Consider the following 12,362-nt stretch of genomic DNA (forward strand, 5'->3'; position numbering starts at 1 on the left):
TTAAAATACAAAATCCTCTGATCTCCCATAAAAATTCTCGAGTTTCATTTCAAGAACAATGTATTTCAAAACGTATATGAACTTTATACAACACCACGTGAGAATGAATCTATGCTTTGTGTAAAGCAAAATACAAGCATAAAAATTTAATATGTGTGATGTTTCTCTACATAATTCTTGCTTCTTCCATGTAAAGTAAAGTTAATGTATCTAATAATTTCAACTCTCGATTCCTCCAAATGTTGCATTCTTGGACCCCTTTTGCTCCTTGAACCTCCGCAACACCCCATCGATTGTAATATCAAAGGCATCTCTATAATCCCCCAATTCATCACCAGTCGTATTTCTATACACAAAATTAGGAATCAAACCAATAATCCTCTCTCTCATCTTTCGGACCTTGTCCCTACTATACCCTTCCAACACTTTTCTTACCGACGTCCCGTTTCGCACGGCTCTCCGGTCTATAAAAACAGAGAAATCATCCGGTTCATCGCCCACGAACCACTCGTATTGATACTTGATGCTTCTTCTCCAGAAAAAAACCGGGATCGAACCGGCCAACATGCAATCGAACGTAGACTTTCTTGTATGCGCATCACCCCGAGGTTGTAAGCAAAAATCTGACTCCAAAAACGACTCGAGAATCTCCCATGTACCGTCGTAGCATCGAGTACCCGAGCAATCAACAACTCGACACGAGCCCGACTCGTTGTAGCAATGGTTTAGTAAAATGGTCCTAAAATCACCTTCTAACTGTCTTTTAGCACCAACAAAAGTGAATAAGTTGCGTCTTTTGTGGGTTTGGACAAATCTCAGCCATTGATCCAACTCTGGCTTGGACTTGGGGTGAAATCCCGTGGGGTAGGGTACACTGATCTCGAGCTCGTCCCAAGGGTCCTTTTCAACGGAGAGCCGTAGGATGTTTTTCATCAGCGGCATGTTGACGAAGCTCGAGCCCCAGTCTTCGTCTTTCCTCCTCCGAAAATCCCACGTCATCCGGCCGAGCATGATGAAGTGATCTGAACCGTTGGATCTCTCCCAATACGGCTGCTCCGCCACCCACCGGAGAAGCATCTGACACAGCCGGTCCCGGTCCTGGGCGGTGTAATTTGTGAACAAATACTTCGCCACCGCTAACCCTGCGTAGAAGGGTATGTAAAAAGCCGCGGCAGACTCCGGCGCCGCCGTCCTACACCCGTGCCTCAAAATTCTCTCGTGGTAAATAATTTCCCCGGCGAACATATCCGTCCAGTACCAGGAGGAAGAAAGATTCTCCGGCACGACCCGAACAGACCCGACCGCTCTCGGGCCCAGCCCGCCGTTTGAAATCGCGTTACACCTCGAGTGCCACGGGTCCAAATCACGGCAGTTGACCAAAATCTCCCTATTGAAAATCTCCGGCAGTTCGTAGACATAAAACCTCCCGTCATCGCATTTTCCCTCCTCCGGCGGAAGCTCGATATGCCCTTCAATGGCTTCAGGACTGGGTTTGTGCTTCGACGGGCTGCTGGAAAAATATGACAGGATTAAACACTGGAAGACGAGCAATACTATCAGAAGCTGGAAACATTTGCAGACCAAAACTCGAGCAGAAACCAAATTTGAAGTATATTTCGAAGAACTATTCTTGGCTTTTTTATGGGATTGCTGTTCGTTTCGATCAAACATATCGGTGAAGACTCAAGAATTAGAGGTTGCCGCAGAATTTATTGCAAAGATAATTCAGTGAAGAAACGGTCTGCTTAACGGCTAAACCTATAGATCAAAAGATCCTTAATTATATTTGACTATCTCACGATGCATTCTACTAATTATATCATAATTTTTTTATATATAATAAATAAATAAAATAAAATATCCCAATTGGACTTATATTATATAATTTTTTTTAGAGAAAACATGTAAATACGTGTAACTTTTCTGTTGTATTCACGTTGGTGGCAAGAACATGAAGATTATGTATAATATTTCAACTCTTTTATCGAATATTACGTTTATGTCTTATTTTCAATTTGTATTATTAGTGCTTTAAATGTGGTGACAATTTAGCTCGTAATTTCCATGAATCTTGACTAGGATTTTGGAGTCCGGAAATTCTGACGTTATTACATAGATATTTGTATATATAAAATATATATGCACTAGATCAGGAAATGATAATAGTTCTTGTATTTTATTTTGAGTTTCTGGGCCTCTCTGTAAAAAAATTGGTTAAAACTCTTTTCGATTACTAAAGTAAATTAAAGTACATTCCTTCTTGAAATCAAACATGAAAAATTATGTATTTAAATAGGGCAAAAATTTATGTGAGATGGTCTCATGGATCGTATTTGTGAGACGAATCTCTTATTTGGGTTAGCTATGAAAAGGTATTACTTTTTATGCTAAGAGTATTACTTTTTATTGTGAATATGAGTAGGATTGACTTGTCTCACAGATTAAGATCCGTGAGACGGTCTCACATGAGATCCACTCTTTAAATAGATATTCAATAAATGATATCAACAACTAGCTACATATTATTAAAATAAGGTAAAAACTTGTATGAGATTGTCTCTTGGTCGTATTTTGTGAAACATATCTTTTATTTGGGTCATCCATGAAAAAATATCACTTTTTATTGTGAATATCGATAGAGTTTACACATCTCACAGATAAAGATTCGTGAGATCATTACGAGACATGCTACCAAAATAAAGATACGAAATCATCATTATTTTAAATATAATTGTGTCAGTTGCATTAACTTGGCACATTTTCGACGAAATTGGGTTGACTGCACTCCACATTTTGAAACAAACACGATGAAATGCAGGATAATATTCAATTTCACCATACAATTAATATTTGTTTCGTAAAAATGTTGTAAAAACACATTATTCTATATAGTAAAATTTTCATATATAATAAATATTCAAATGTATATTAGAATACAACATATATATTTCGTGCATCCACACATAATTTATAGTATTAAAAATTTAAATTCATTTACTTGTCTGAATTTGAAATACATCAACTTCAAAGAATTCCGACAAACTAAAATGGCCGGCCCTTTTGACTTTACAATCTTTTGCATGTGCAAGATATAATTAAGAATCCAAAATATAACTTTTAATTTGGTTTTCAAAATAACTATATGATTGTATTCAAATTTGATATTATTGTGATAAATTGGTTTTATATTATCATATTTTGTGTGATTTTTGTTTGAATTCTCAACTTCAATTAGACAAATCAATAATTTTCAACGTGATGTTAGCATATATTAGAAATTAGTATAAATGCACATAAAAAAATCCAAAAAATATCTCAATTAATTGTATTAAAATCAAGTTTACAAATTATGGGTAAAAATATTTATAGACCAATTTTATATTTTTCTTCAATTGAGCAATGATGTCATATTAGATGTATTTAATTCTTAAAGATACCTAGGTATTGTAAAAGTTTAAGATATAATGTAACTATTAATATTCTTCTTATTCGAAATTTTTCAAGGTGTGAATTATACTTCTTTTTTATATTAAACAAATTGATGAATTGGTGGTATATATTTATTATCATTTTATGAGATAAAATGTTTCTTCTGTAATTACACGAGGAGATCATTTTCTTAATTAAATAGTAGATCGATATTATTTTACAAATTTTCCCAATTCTCTTCGTTGAAGGATGACAATTTTCCCGGTTTATTTCATTCTACCTATGTGGACATTGCCCCCCATAATAGGATGGATATCCAAGAATTGCCTATGCATATATAGGACCCACTTTTTTTTTGAAATTGTATGTGTGACAAAATCTTATCCGTTGAAATGAAGTGATGGTAATGACCACATATGTAGGATCTCGTAAACCAATTTTCCCCTAGTTTTTTAATATTATTACTTTAATTGGATCCCACGTGAACAACCAACCTTTGAACTTATAATAATTTCAACGCATGATTAATTATGTGTCTCTTATGAAACATGCATAAAATTTAGACATCATCAGCATGTTAAAATTTTCATGTCTTGATTAAAATAAATTAACCCTTAATTGTTAATTACAATAAATTATAGTTAAGATCCATGCATTTAACTGATTTTAATTTAATTTGGACGTTTGTATTTGGATGTGCCGTGTACTTTTGTTGAGGAATCTTATTAGTCAAAATATTTAAATAAAAAGAAAACTAAATTACATAATGATGATAATTAATCTGACCTAATGGATGATAATGCTTGTGCCAAATAAACCGAAGTGAGTTTTTCACAATTATTTCTTGTTTAATATCATGTAAAAGCTTATGTTTTAAAGTTAGTTTGATCAAACATGGTTTTTTTTTCTGTTTTGAATGGTTATACACAAGAGTTCATTTTTATCGGATCCCGAAATCACGAGCAATTAGATGAGATTTGTAGCTCTTGCGGCAACTGTGTATCACTTGTGTGTGAAACATCAGAAATAGAGTTATGTGCGACAATGTAAAGCCTAACGTTGATTATATAATTAAGGCGGTCATGATACATATCTTCCGTTGCATCCCTAGATCTATTGAAATTTTCCAGCCATCGACTCGGAGTGGTCTATTATGATGTAAAATTGAGGTTAAAAAATGTGTTTGGCATTTGGTTTATGCATTGGAATACTGATTATTGTATTGGTTAGTTTAGTACTCTTTTATGAGAAAGCCCGGTGTAATCGTATCTTATCACTTTTTTTACCAAATTTTAATGAAATTTTCATTAAAAAAAAAATAGACGCGGAATTTTCTGTCGAAAGGTGTCGCGGTTTACGGCTTTGGTGGAGAAGACTCTCGCCACAAGGCAACTCTCGATTCTATGTGCTCCCATCTGTAAAGCTTCTACGTCAAGCAATATCTTTTCCAATATCTTCATCTTCTCTACCAATTTTCCAATATCATCCGGATCCATAATATGTTTGAGAAACCACCTATCTGCCTCAAGATTCGTGAAAATTGATCAAGGCTGTAGAATGAGCGACTGTCTCTCTCTTTATCAAAAGATATATATATGGCGGTAATAGTGTAATTCAAATATTTTAAACTGTACAACAGATCAAGCATCATGGTTCGATTGTTCTTCCAGCAGGGACAACAATTATCGCACCCAACAATCTTCTATCAATAATCGCACTCTTTGCTATCAATAGTAATCAAATCAGTTACTTTGGCTCTTATACCAATTGTAGGACTGAGCGTTTTTTGCTTTACCAAAAACTTTTGATAGTTGTGCAACACAAATCTTATAAATCGTAACAACAGCTCAATTATCATGGTTCGATCGTTCTTCCAACATAAATAATTATTGCACCCAACACGTGCGATAAAACTTGCAATGAGCAAGTTGACAACAGAGAAACCGTTTTTCCTAACAGTATATTTAAGAATGAATATGTATCAATATATGTGAATTTCATATTTTTTTAATAGATCCTAAGTGTGAAAAAAAAGTTCACCAAATTTCCCCAAAATCACATAGACGAATATAATCTATGAATTATGATCATCCAGCCTTGTATTTCTCTTTGATATCAACAAAACATATCATATATGTCATACGAAACATAAATCAAAACAAATGATGTGTGTGTGTGTATACATACATAATCATTTATTGTGGTTCCTAAACGCATATTTATCTTATAATTATCTTTTAAAAAACACTCACATCATTAGGATTTAATAATTAAGTCATGACAAAAACTTGTGTGAGATAATCTCATGGATCGTATTTGTGAGACGTATCTCTTATTTGGATCACCCATGAAAAAATATTACTTTTATGCTAAGAGTACTACTTTTTATTGTGAATATGAGTAGGGTTGATCCGTCTCACAGAATATGACCCGTGAGACGGTCTCACATGAGACTCACTCTTAAGTCATATTTGTTTATTCGAGATGTTATGTGTTTATTCGATCCCATCATTAAGATTTAATAATTAAGTCATATTTTATGCTTACGGTCACTTCTGGTTCTTACTTTTCTTATAAAAAAAATATCAAAGTGTTGAGAGATTAATAGTAAATTTACTGTAACCTTTTGACTTTTATTAAAAGTTAAACTAGTAACTCTATTTTTATGTAGAAATTAAACATTTTACTTTAATTAATTAAAATCGCAAACGACCCTGCCATAGTCTTAAAAATTACAAATTGCCCCAAATATATTTTTTTAAAATGTAAAACAACCCTTTACGTCGGACATAGTATTTGAATATTTTTAACATATTATCTTATATCTATCTCGTATATGTATCCAAATGTTCTAGAGATCTTCATAACAATCACTATATATACATAATATGTGTTGGTTTCTTGTGAGACGATGATACGGGTTGACCCGATATATGATTTTGATCGTGTCAGAACCATCTCACAAACATAATTCATGATACTGTCTCTTGAGAATCTTCGTGATACAATAAAATGAGATTAATATTGCTGGAGATTCCTTATTTTCGGATTATGATTGCAGAGATGATTTAATATAAATTTGTTCGTAGACTAGTACTTCTATTAGATCTGTAATTACTTTAATTAATAGATGATCAGTCACAGATTATAGCAAAATATGAATTGTTTCATTCAAGAATTCAGTGGACCATCTTTAATTTAAGATATCACATTGGAGCTCGTTTCACCATGCCGATTAAATTAAGAACAATTCAAGCATGAATGGGGCGGGCAGCTCTTACGAGACATGAAAAGTCTAAACTGAGATGGGGTTTGTAGCCAAGTTTATCACACCTTCCGTCAATATTGGCGACGAATCTCCCACGCCCATGTACTAGAAAAAGTTTAAACTAAAATATCGTATGTTTGTTTATTTACGATTTTGATTTTTTATGTTATTAAATTATAGTTTTAGTCTTCTATTTCTTTTTTCATTCAGCTGTTGGTCGTTGTTTAATGTGGTCATGACATTATATCGACATGGTGTTGACATATATACGTCGATATTCTTATAAAAAATAATTAAATTTGTCAAAAACTGAAAGATATAAAATTTAAATTGAAATTTGTCAAATATAGAATACCGACATGATAAAAAGAAAAACATACAAAACTAAAATTATAATTTTTCACGATTTAAAAATATACTAAACATCGAACCTAGCATAAATGTTTTTTTAATTAATATGTACACGATTTCTACTAATATGTAAAAACAATGTTGCCGTAATTACAAATCTAACATAAATTCTTTTAAAATCGTCTCACATATCAAATTTATGTGATGAATTTTCTATATAACTCATTAAAAAATATATATATTGTAAGAATCAAGGGGAAGTTGATGAAAAAACTCCAATCAAAACATTTTTTTGTGTTCACTCCTTACACACAAAATCGTGGTACTATGTCATACAAAATGTGATACACTTAATGTGGGAATGTGGTACACTTTATATGGACATATGGTACAAAAAAAGTACCCATGAACTGAACACAAAAATAATCGACGACTGGAGACTGTAGGTCAATTTCCCGAATAATCAACCTTCCAAAAGTTAATGTATACTCAGCGAAGTGCAAGTCACGATTTCCTCCGACAAGTAACGCAAGGAGTTGAGATTTCCCATCACTCAAATCGAATAACACTAAATTATTATAATTCTTTAATTACTAGAAGTCTAGAATGGATTATAAGTATTCCATTTTTTGTAAGTAGACTTTAATAAAATAGTAAGTTGACCATATTCGTTAATGTTTCATATAATTTTTTCATAAATAAATGAGAATGTTAATTTATAAAGGAAATTGTTAATTGAACTTCACATTTTATTCATAATAATACTCTTACTTTTATCTTAGTTTCTTTAAAAAAAATTATTCACTAAATTTCTATTTATCTCCTTAATGTGCATGGAAACATAAATAAACAGTATGTTTTTCTCATAAAACCTATTCCTATAAGTTTATTTTATTTTAAATAACATTTTGTTTCTTTTTTAATGCAAAAGATGTCTCATTATCGATAAATTATAAGTAATTGTTTAAATACTATTTTATATTCATAGTTGTATTTGTATTCTCATTCATTCTATAATGGAATTAAATTGAACATTAACGAACTTACTAATATAACTTATTTTCGTACTATATCATGTATTTTCAAGGATAACAACAGTTAATCTATGAAAGAACGTACATAAATCAACATAACTGAATTTATCAATTGAAACTATATCGATTGTTAGATTTCAGGATTAACTATTTTGAAGATTAAGTTTATCAATAAGGACATGTTTTGATCTGTATTTATTGTAAGTATTTAAACCTTGTACATTAAATACAAGCAAGATCAAACCTACAAATTATATTTTAAATATATTATTTTACAAGTCAAATGATATTTTTTTAAAAAAACAATTATAGAAACTTTGTCAACAGACATTTAATTTCACTTTTTGTGTGCTGGGACATCGGATACATATAGCTTTTATTTTACGAATTGTCATGAATAAAGCAAATGTAGTCTAAATATTTTATATAATGAAGTTCAAGGGATATTTAATTTTAGAATTGAAATTATTAGTTTTATTTTGTAGATTTTTCATGGTTACCACATTATGAAATTTCTTCGTTACAAATATATATTTAAATAATTTGTTAGAAAACCATTTTAAATAGCACTATTTTAAGACTTGTGACGGGCCTGTCCTACGAAACGAGGGTTAGGGACACGTACGAGCTATATTAATGGGCCTAATGAAAGCAGCACTAGAATAATATTACTACATTCATCAATCAATTGGTCATAATTTTGTTTTTCAGCTTATAATCACGTCCGAAAATTCTCTCATTCCTAAAACAAAAAAAAAAAACTTGTGTGAGACGACCTCACGCGTCATATTTTGTGAGACAGATCTCTTTTTTGGGTCATCCATGAAGAAATATTACTTTCTATGCTAAGATTATTTCTTTTTATTGTGAATATCGGTAGGGTTGACACGTCTACAGATAAAGATTCATGAGACCATCTCACAAGAGAGCTACTATCTACATAACTTGTGTGCTTGTATAATCAATTTTTTTTTAAAATAATATTGGAGTCAAGTCAGGTCAATGGAAATGATCGAGAACATATATTAAAACTAAAAATACCTATTGCTTACAATTACTCTGGATGAACTTTTGCGTACGGACATTTTAAGCACGGTTTAGTATACATAATGAGATTTTAATGGATTACATATATTTATTTTATATAATGTTTAGTCCAAATTCCACAAAAGATTAAAATTACTTATATATTTCTACAATGCCGAAAAGTTACGGCAATATTCATGACGGCAGCACATTAAAATTAGCAAGAAAGAAAATAAGGCGAGGGCTCTATATAAATTGTAATATTTTTGAATAAATTGAATTAGGTTAAAAATTCATCAAATAAAATTGACATATTGACAATTTTATAATAATTTTTTATTAAATTTTTAATATTTGAATGAGTAAATCTTACTTTAATTTAGAACATAAAACTTATATATGTATTTTTAATAATAATAAAAAACTTTAGGATTATCCGTACTTGTATCTACTCAGGTTTGTATATATGAAATATGAAAATAATATAATGTGATTTTTTTAATATGAAGGAAAGGTGAGTACGGGTTAGTTTATTATATATGTATCGAGATTGTTTCTCTCGTTATTTCAATATCATTAAATCATGTGAGTTTCTGATATTTTTAAAAAAATTGGCATATATATTGATTATTCAAACGTTAATATTTAATAATATAATAAGAGGAAAAATACTTCATATATAACATATAATAATCTCGTTAATACGGGGATTGATTCCTTCAACCGGATTTGGAATCTTACTTTGTTACAAATGATTGGTTTGTGATTTCTCTATTTTAGAAAGTAAATGCGTAATATAATTAAAATTATATGCACAAATAATGAAAAAAAAATGGATACACTTCTTAATTTGTGCATAACTTCGACTACAAGTATTTGATAAATGAAAATAAAAAATCGTGTTAAATATTATTATTTTTAAAATAACGAATGATAATACATAAATTTTATTTGAAGGTTATATTTGAATAGCAAAATTTCATTTCACTTTCTGTTATTAGTTGTTCCGATGCTAACTTGAAATTAATAATTGTACATTAACCGTCACATTTTAGTTGGCTGAAATATTTTTTATATTTATTTATGAAAATTAAATTTCCATCGCAGTATTATTATTTATTAATATGCCCAACAGAGAAAATGTATTTGTCATGTTTTGATCCATTTTATGAATTAAACATTAAGTCAACTTATTAATATTTCCAAATTTTTGGATAAAATTTACGTGAAGTGTAGATCTTTTGTAAGACGGTCTACCGAATTTTTATTTGTGTGACAGGTCAACCTTATTGATATTCACATTAAAAATAATATTCTTACGGGAGAGAAGAGTACCCGAAGTGGGCCCTGATTTTGATTTGGTCTATGGTTGAGTTTGCCTTGATCGGGGCTGACATTCAGGAAGTAATTGGTAGCGCTATTGTGATCAAGATTTTGAGCCGTGGGTTCTTCCCCTATGGCTCCTTGACTGGTAAAAACATTTGGAGAATATCGTTGACGACATAAACTTTTAAATCTTGCGCCAATGAAAATTAGTCTAAATAATAATTATTTATACATATAATGATTTGGCCAAAAAGAAAGAGAAGAAAAAAACACCTCGTGTAATTTTACTTTTTTCCGACATTATAGTTGATAAGAACATGGTTTATTGAGGAGTTAAGTGTTTTATTATCCTTCATCAGAAAAGGAACGACACGTTAAAATGGTAATTAGAAATGCATGTAGAGTTTCAGTTCTGACCATTTCTTTTGTATAGAGTGGCTGAGACTTCGTCTTAAATGCTTTAGTGTTCTTCATCGGATGAAGGAATATGCTAGTATTCGAAAATGGTAAGTTGTGTACATAAAGTTTCAGTTTTGTTCATGAAGGTTAAATCTTTAGCTCTTTTCTGTTTTTCTACGTTTACAATGGTTGAGAATTCATATGAAAAAACTTGTGTTCCTTCTTCTTCTTGGTTTCTTTTTCTTTTCTTGATCAGCTCCGTCTTTCTGTTTCTGCAGAATATTGGTGTGATGAAATCAGAGGCGTCCCTTTTCGCTGTCCTGATAGCGACTATGGCAATCTCATTTGCTTGGCTCTTTGGAAAAACAAAGTCTAATGTTGTGGAACTTCTACGTGGTGAGGAAATGCTCTTTCCAAAAAATTTAACTTTCTTTGGATTCTTTGTTATCTAACAGTGATATACTGCCATGTTATGTGTTTTGGTCCCAAAACTCAGTTCCAACGCGGTAAAACAAGCAGTAGGAGTGGCGCCGTGGCGAGGTGCATTATAGTGCCGACAATGTGTTTCTAAACTCCCCCTCGTACAGTCTAGAGAAGTCGACAATCTCAAGGTTTCACGAGTTCGACAAGCTCTCATCTACTATTCAATCGAATCTGTTGCTGCCCTGTGCCCTCACTATCTCTTTCGTCATAAATCAATTCGTTACCTCCATTTTCACCAAGGCATTTTATGGTACAGAAGAATCCGAAACTATAGGCCTCAGAAATGCATGGCATTATCTGCAGGAAAAGTATAGTGGCTCTTTTCCAATAGCATACATTTGAGCTATTGCCTATTGGTTTACTAGCTTCTGGCCACAGTAGCACCATGACCGGTACCTACGCTGGACAGTTTATTATGGTCGGATTTTTGAACATGCGGTTGAAAAAATGGCCACGAGCCCTCATGACAAGAAGATGTGCTATTGTCCATACGATAATCGTTGCTCTGGTTTTCGATACTTCTGAGGATTCGTTGGATGTTTTGAACCAATGGCTTAACGTGCTTCAGGCGATTCAGTTCCCTTTTGCTCTTATCCCCTTCCTTTGTCTTTGTCAAAAGATGAAATCGTGGGCGTTTTCAGAATCGGCTTAGTTCTTCAAGTACTCTCTTAGCTTCTTGAGTGCATATCGGTAGAGTCGATATTGAAATTGTTGAACTTTAAATAGTAGGATTATATTGCACATAATATTAAACGCTAAGTATATTCAAGATATAATTAATAACAAGATATCCAATTCTAACTTACGTTGAGAAAAACATGATAATTTGGATGCTTCTGGTTGTAATTAGCATCAGAACGACCCGAACGGGCGTTCTGTAATAGGCGCGAAAAAGGTTCAGGCTAAAACATGTGTGTAACTGTAAAATCGTTTTTTTTTTTTTGAATTTCGGCAGCGTGAAGGTCGTCGCGGAATGAAAAGGCCATTGCACGACCATCGCGGAACATTTTCTGTATTTTTTTCAAATTAGATAATTATTTCTATGT

At 31.9% G+C, this 12,362-nt stretch overlaps 2 protein-coding genes and 1 pseudogene across 2 annotated transcripts; 2 read left to right on the plus strand and 1 right to left on the minus strand.

The window, feature by feature from the left end:
- Positions 1-1,926, minus strand: LOC140841622 (xyloglucan galactosyltransferase XLT2-like). The gene has a single exon (XM_073209173.1). It carries the CDS (start codon positions 1,669-1,671, stop codon positions 220-222), a length of 1,452 nt encoding a protein of 483 aa, XP_073065274.1. The 5' UTR covers positions 1,672-1,926; the 3' UTR covers positions 1-219.
- Positions 1,927-10,459: 8,533 nt separating this feature from the next.
- On the plus strand, positions 10,460-12,032 carry LOC140840541 (metal transporter Nramp3.2-like; annotated as a pseudogene).
- LOC140840889 (metal transporter Nramp2-like) lies at positions 10,474-11,285 on the plus strand. Its single transcript, XM_073208043.1, has 3 exons — positions 10,474-10,579; positions 10,868-10,940; positions 11,090-11,285. The coding sequence occupies exons 1-3, from the start codon at positions 10,474-10,476 to the stop codon at positions 11,283-11,285; spliced, it is 375 nt and encodes a 124-aa protein (XP_073064144.1).
- Positions 12,033-12,362: the final 330 nt, after the last annotated feature.

Source organism: Primulina eburnea, chromosome 9 (genome assembly GCF_022965805.1).
Source record: "Primulina eburnea isolate SZY01 chromosome 9, ASM2296580v1, whole genome shotgun sequence".
NCBI classification, from domain to species: domain Eukaryota; kingdom Viridiplantae; phylum Streptophyta; class Magnoliopsida; order Lamiales; family Gesneriaceae; genus Primulina; species Primulina eburnea.

Bases quoted from the DNA above. Each gene is read 5' to 3' on its own strand.
- LOC140841622 (XM_073209173.1), bottom strand. From the start codon at position 1,671: ATGTTTGATCGAAACGAACAGCAATCCCATAAAAAAGCCAAGAATAGT.
- LOC140840889 (XM_073208043.1), top strand. From the start codon at position 10,474: ATGGTTGAGTTTGCCTTGATCGGGGCTGACATTCAGGAAGTAATTGGT. The intron at 10,580-10,867 runs GTAAAAACATTT...TCTTTTGTATAG, and splicing joins CCCCTATGGCTCCTTGACTG to AGTGGCTGAGACTTCGTCTT. The intron at 10,941-11,089 runs GTAAGTTGTGTA...TTTCTTGATCAG, and splicing joins TATGCTAGTATTCGAAAATG to CTCCGTCTTTCTGTTTCTGC.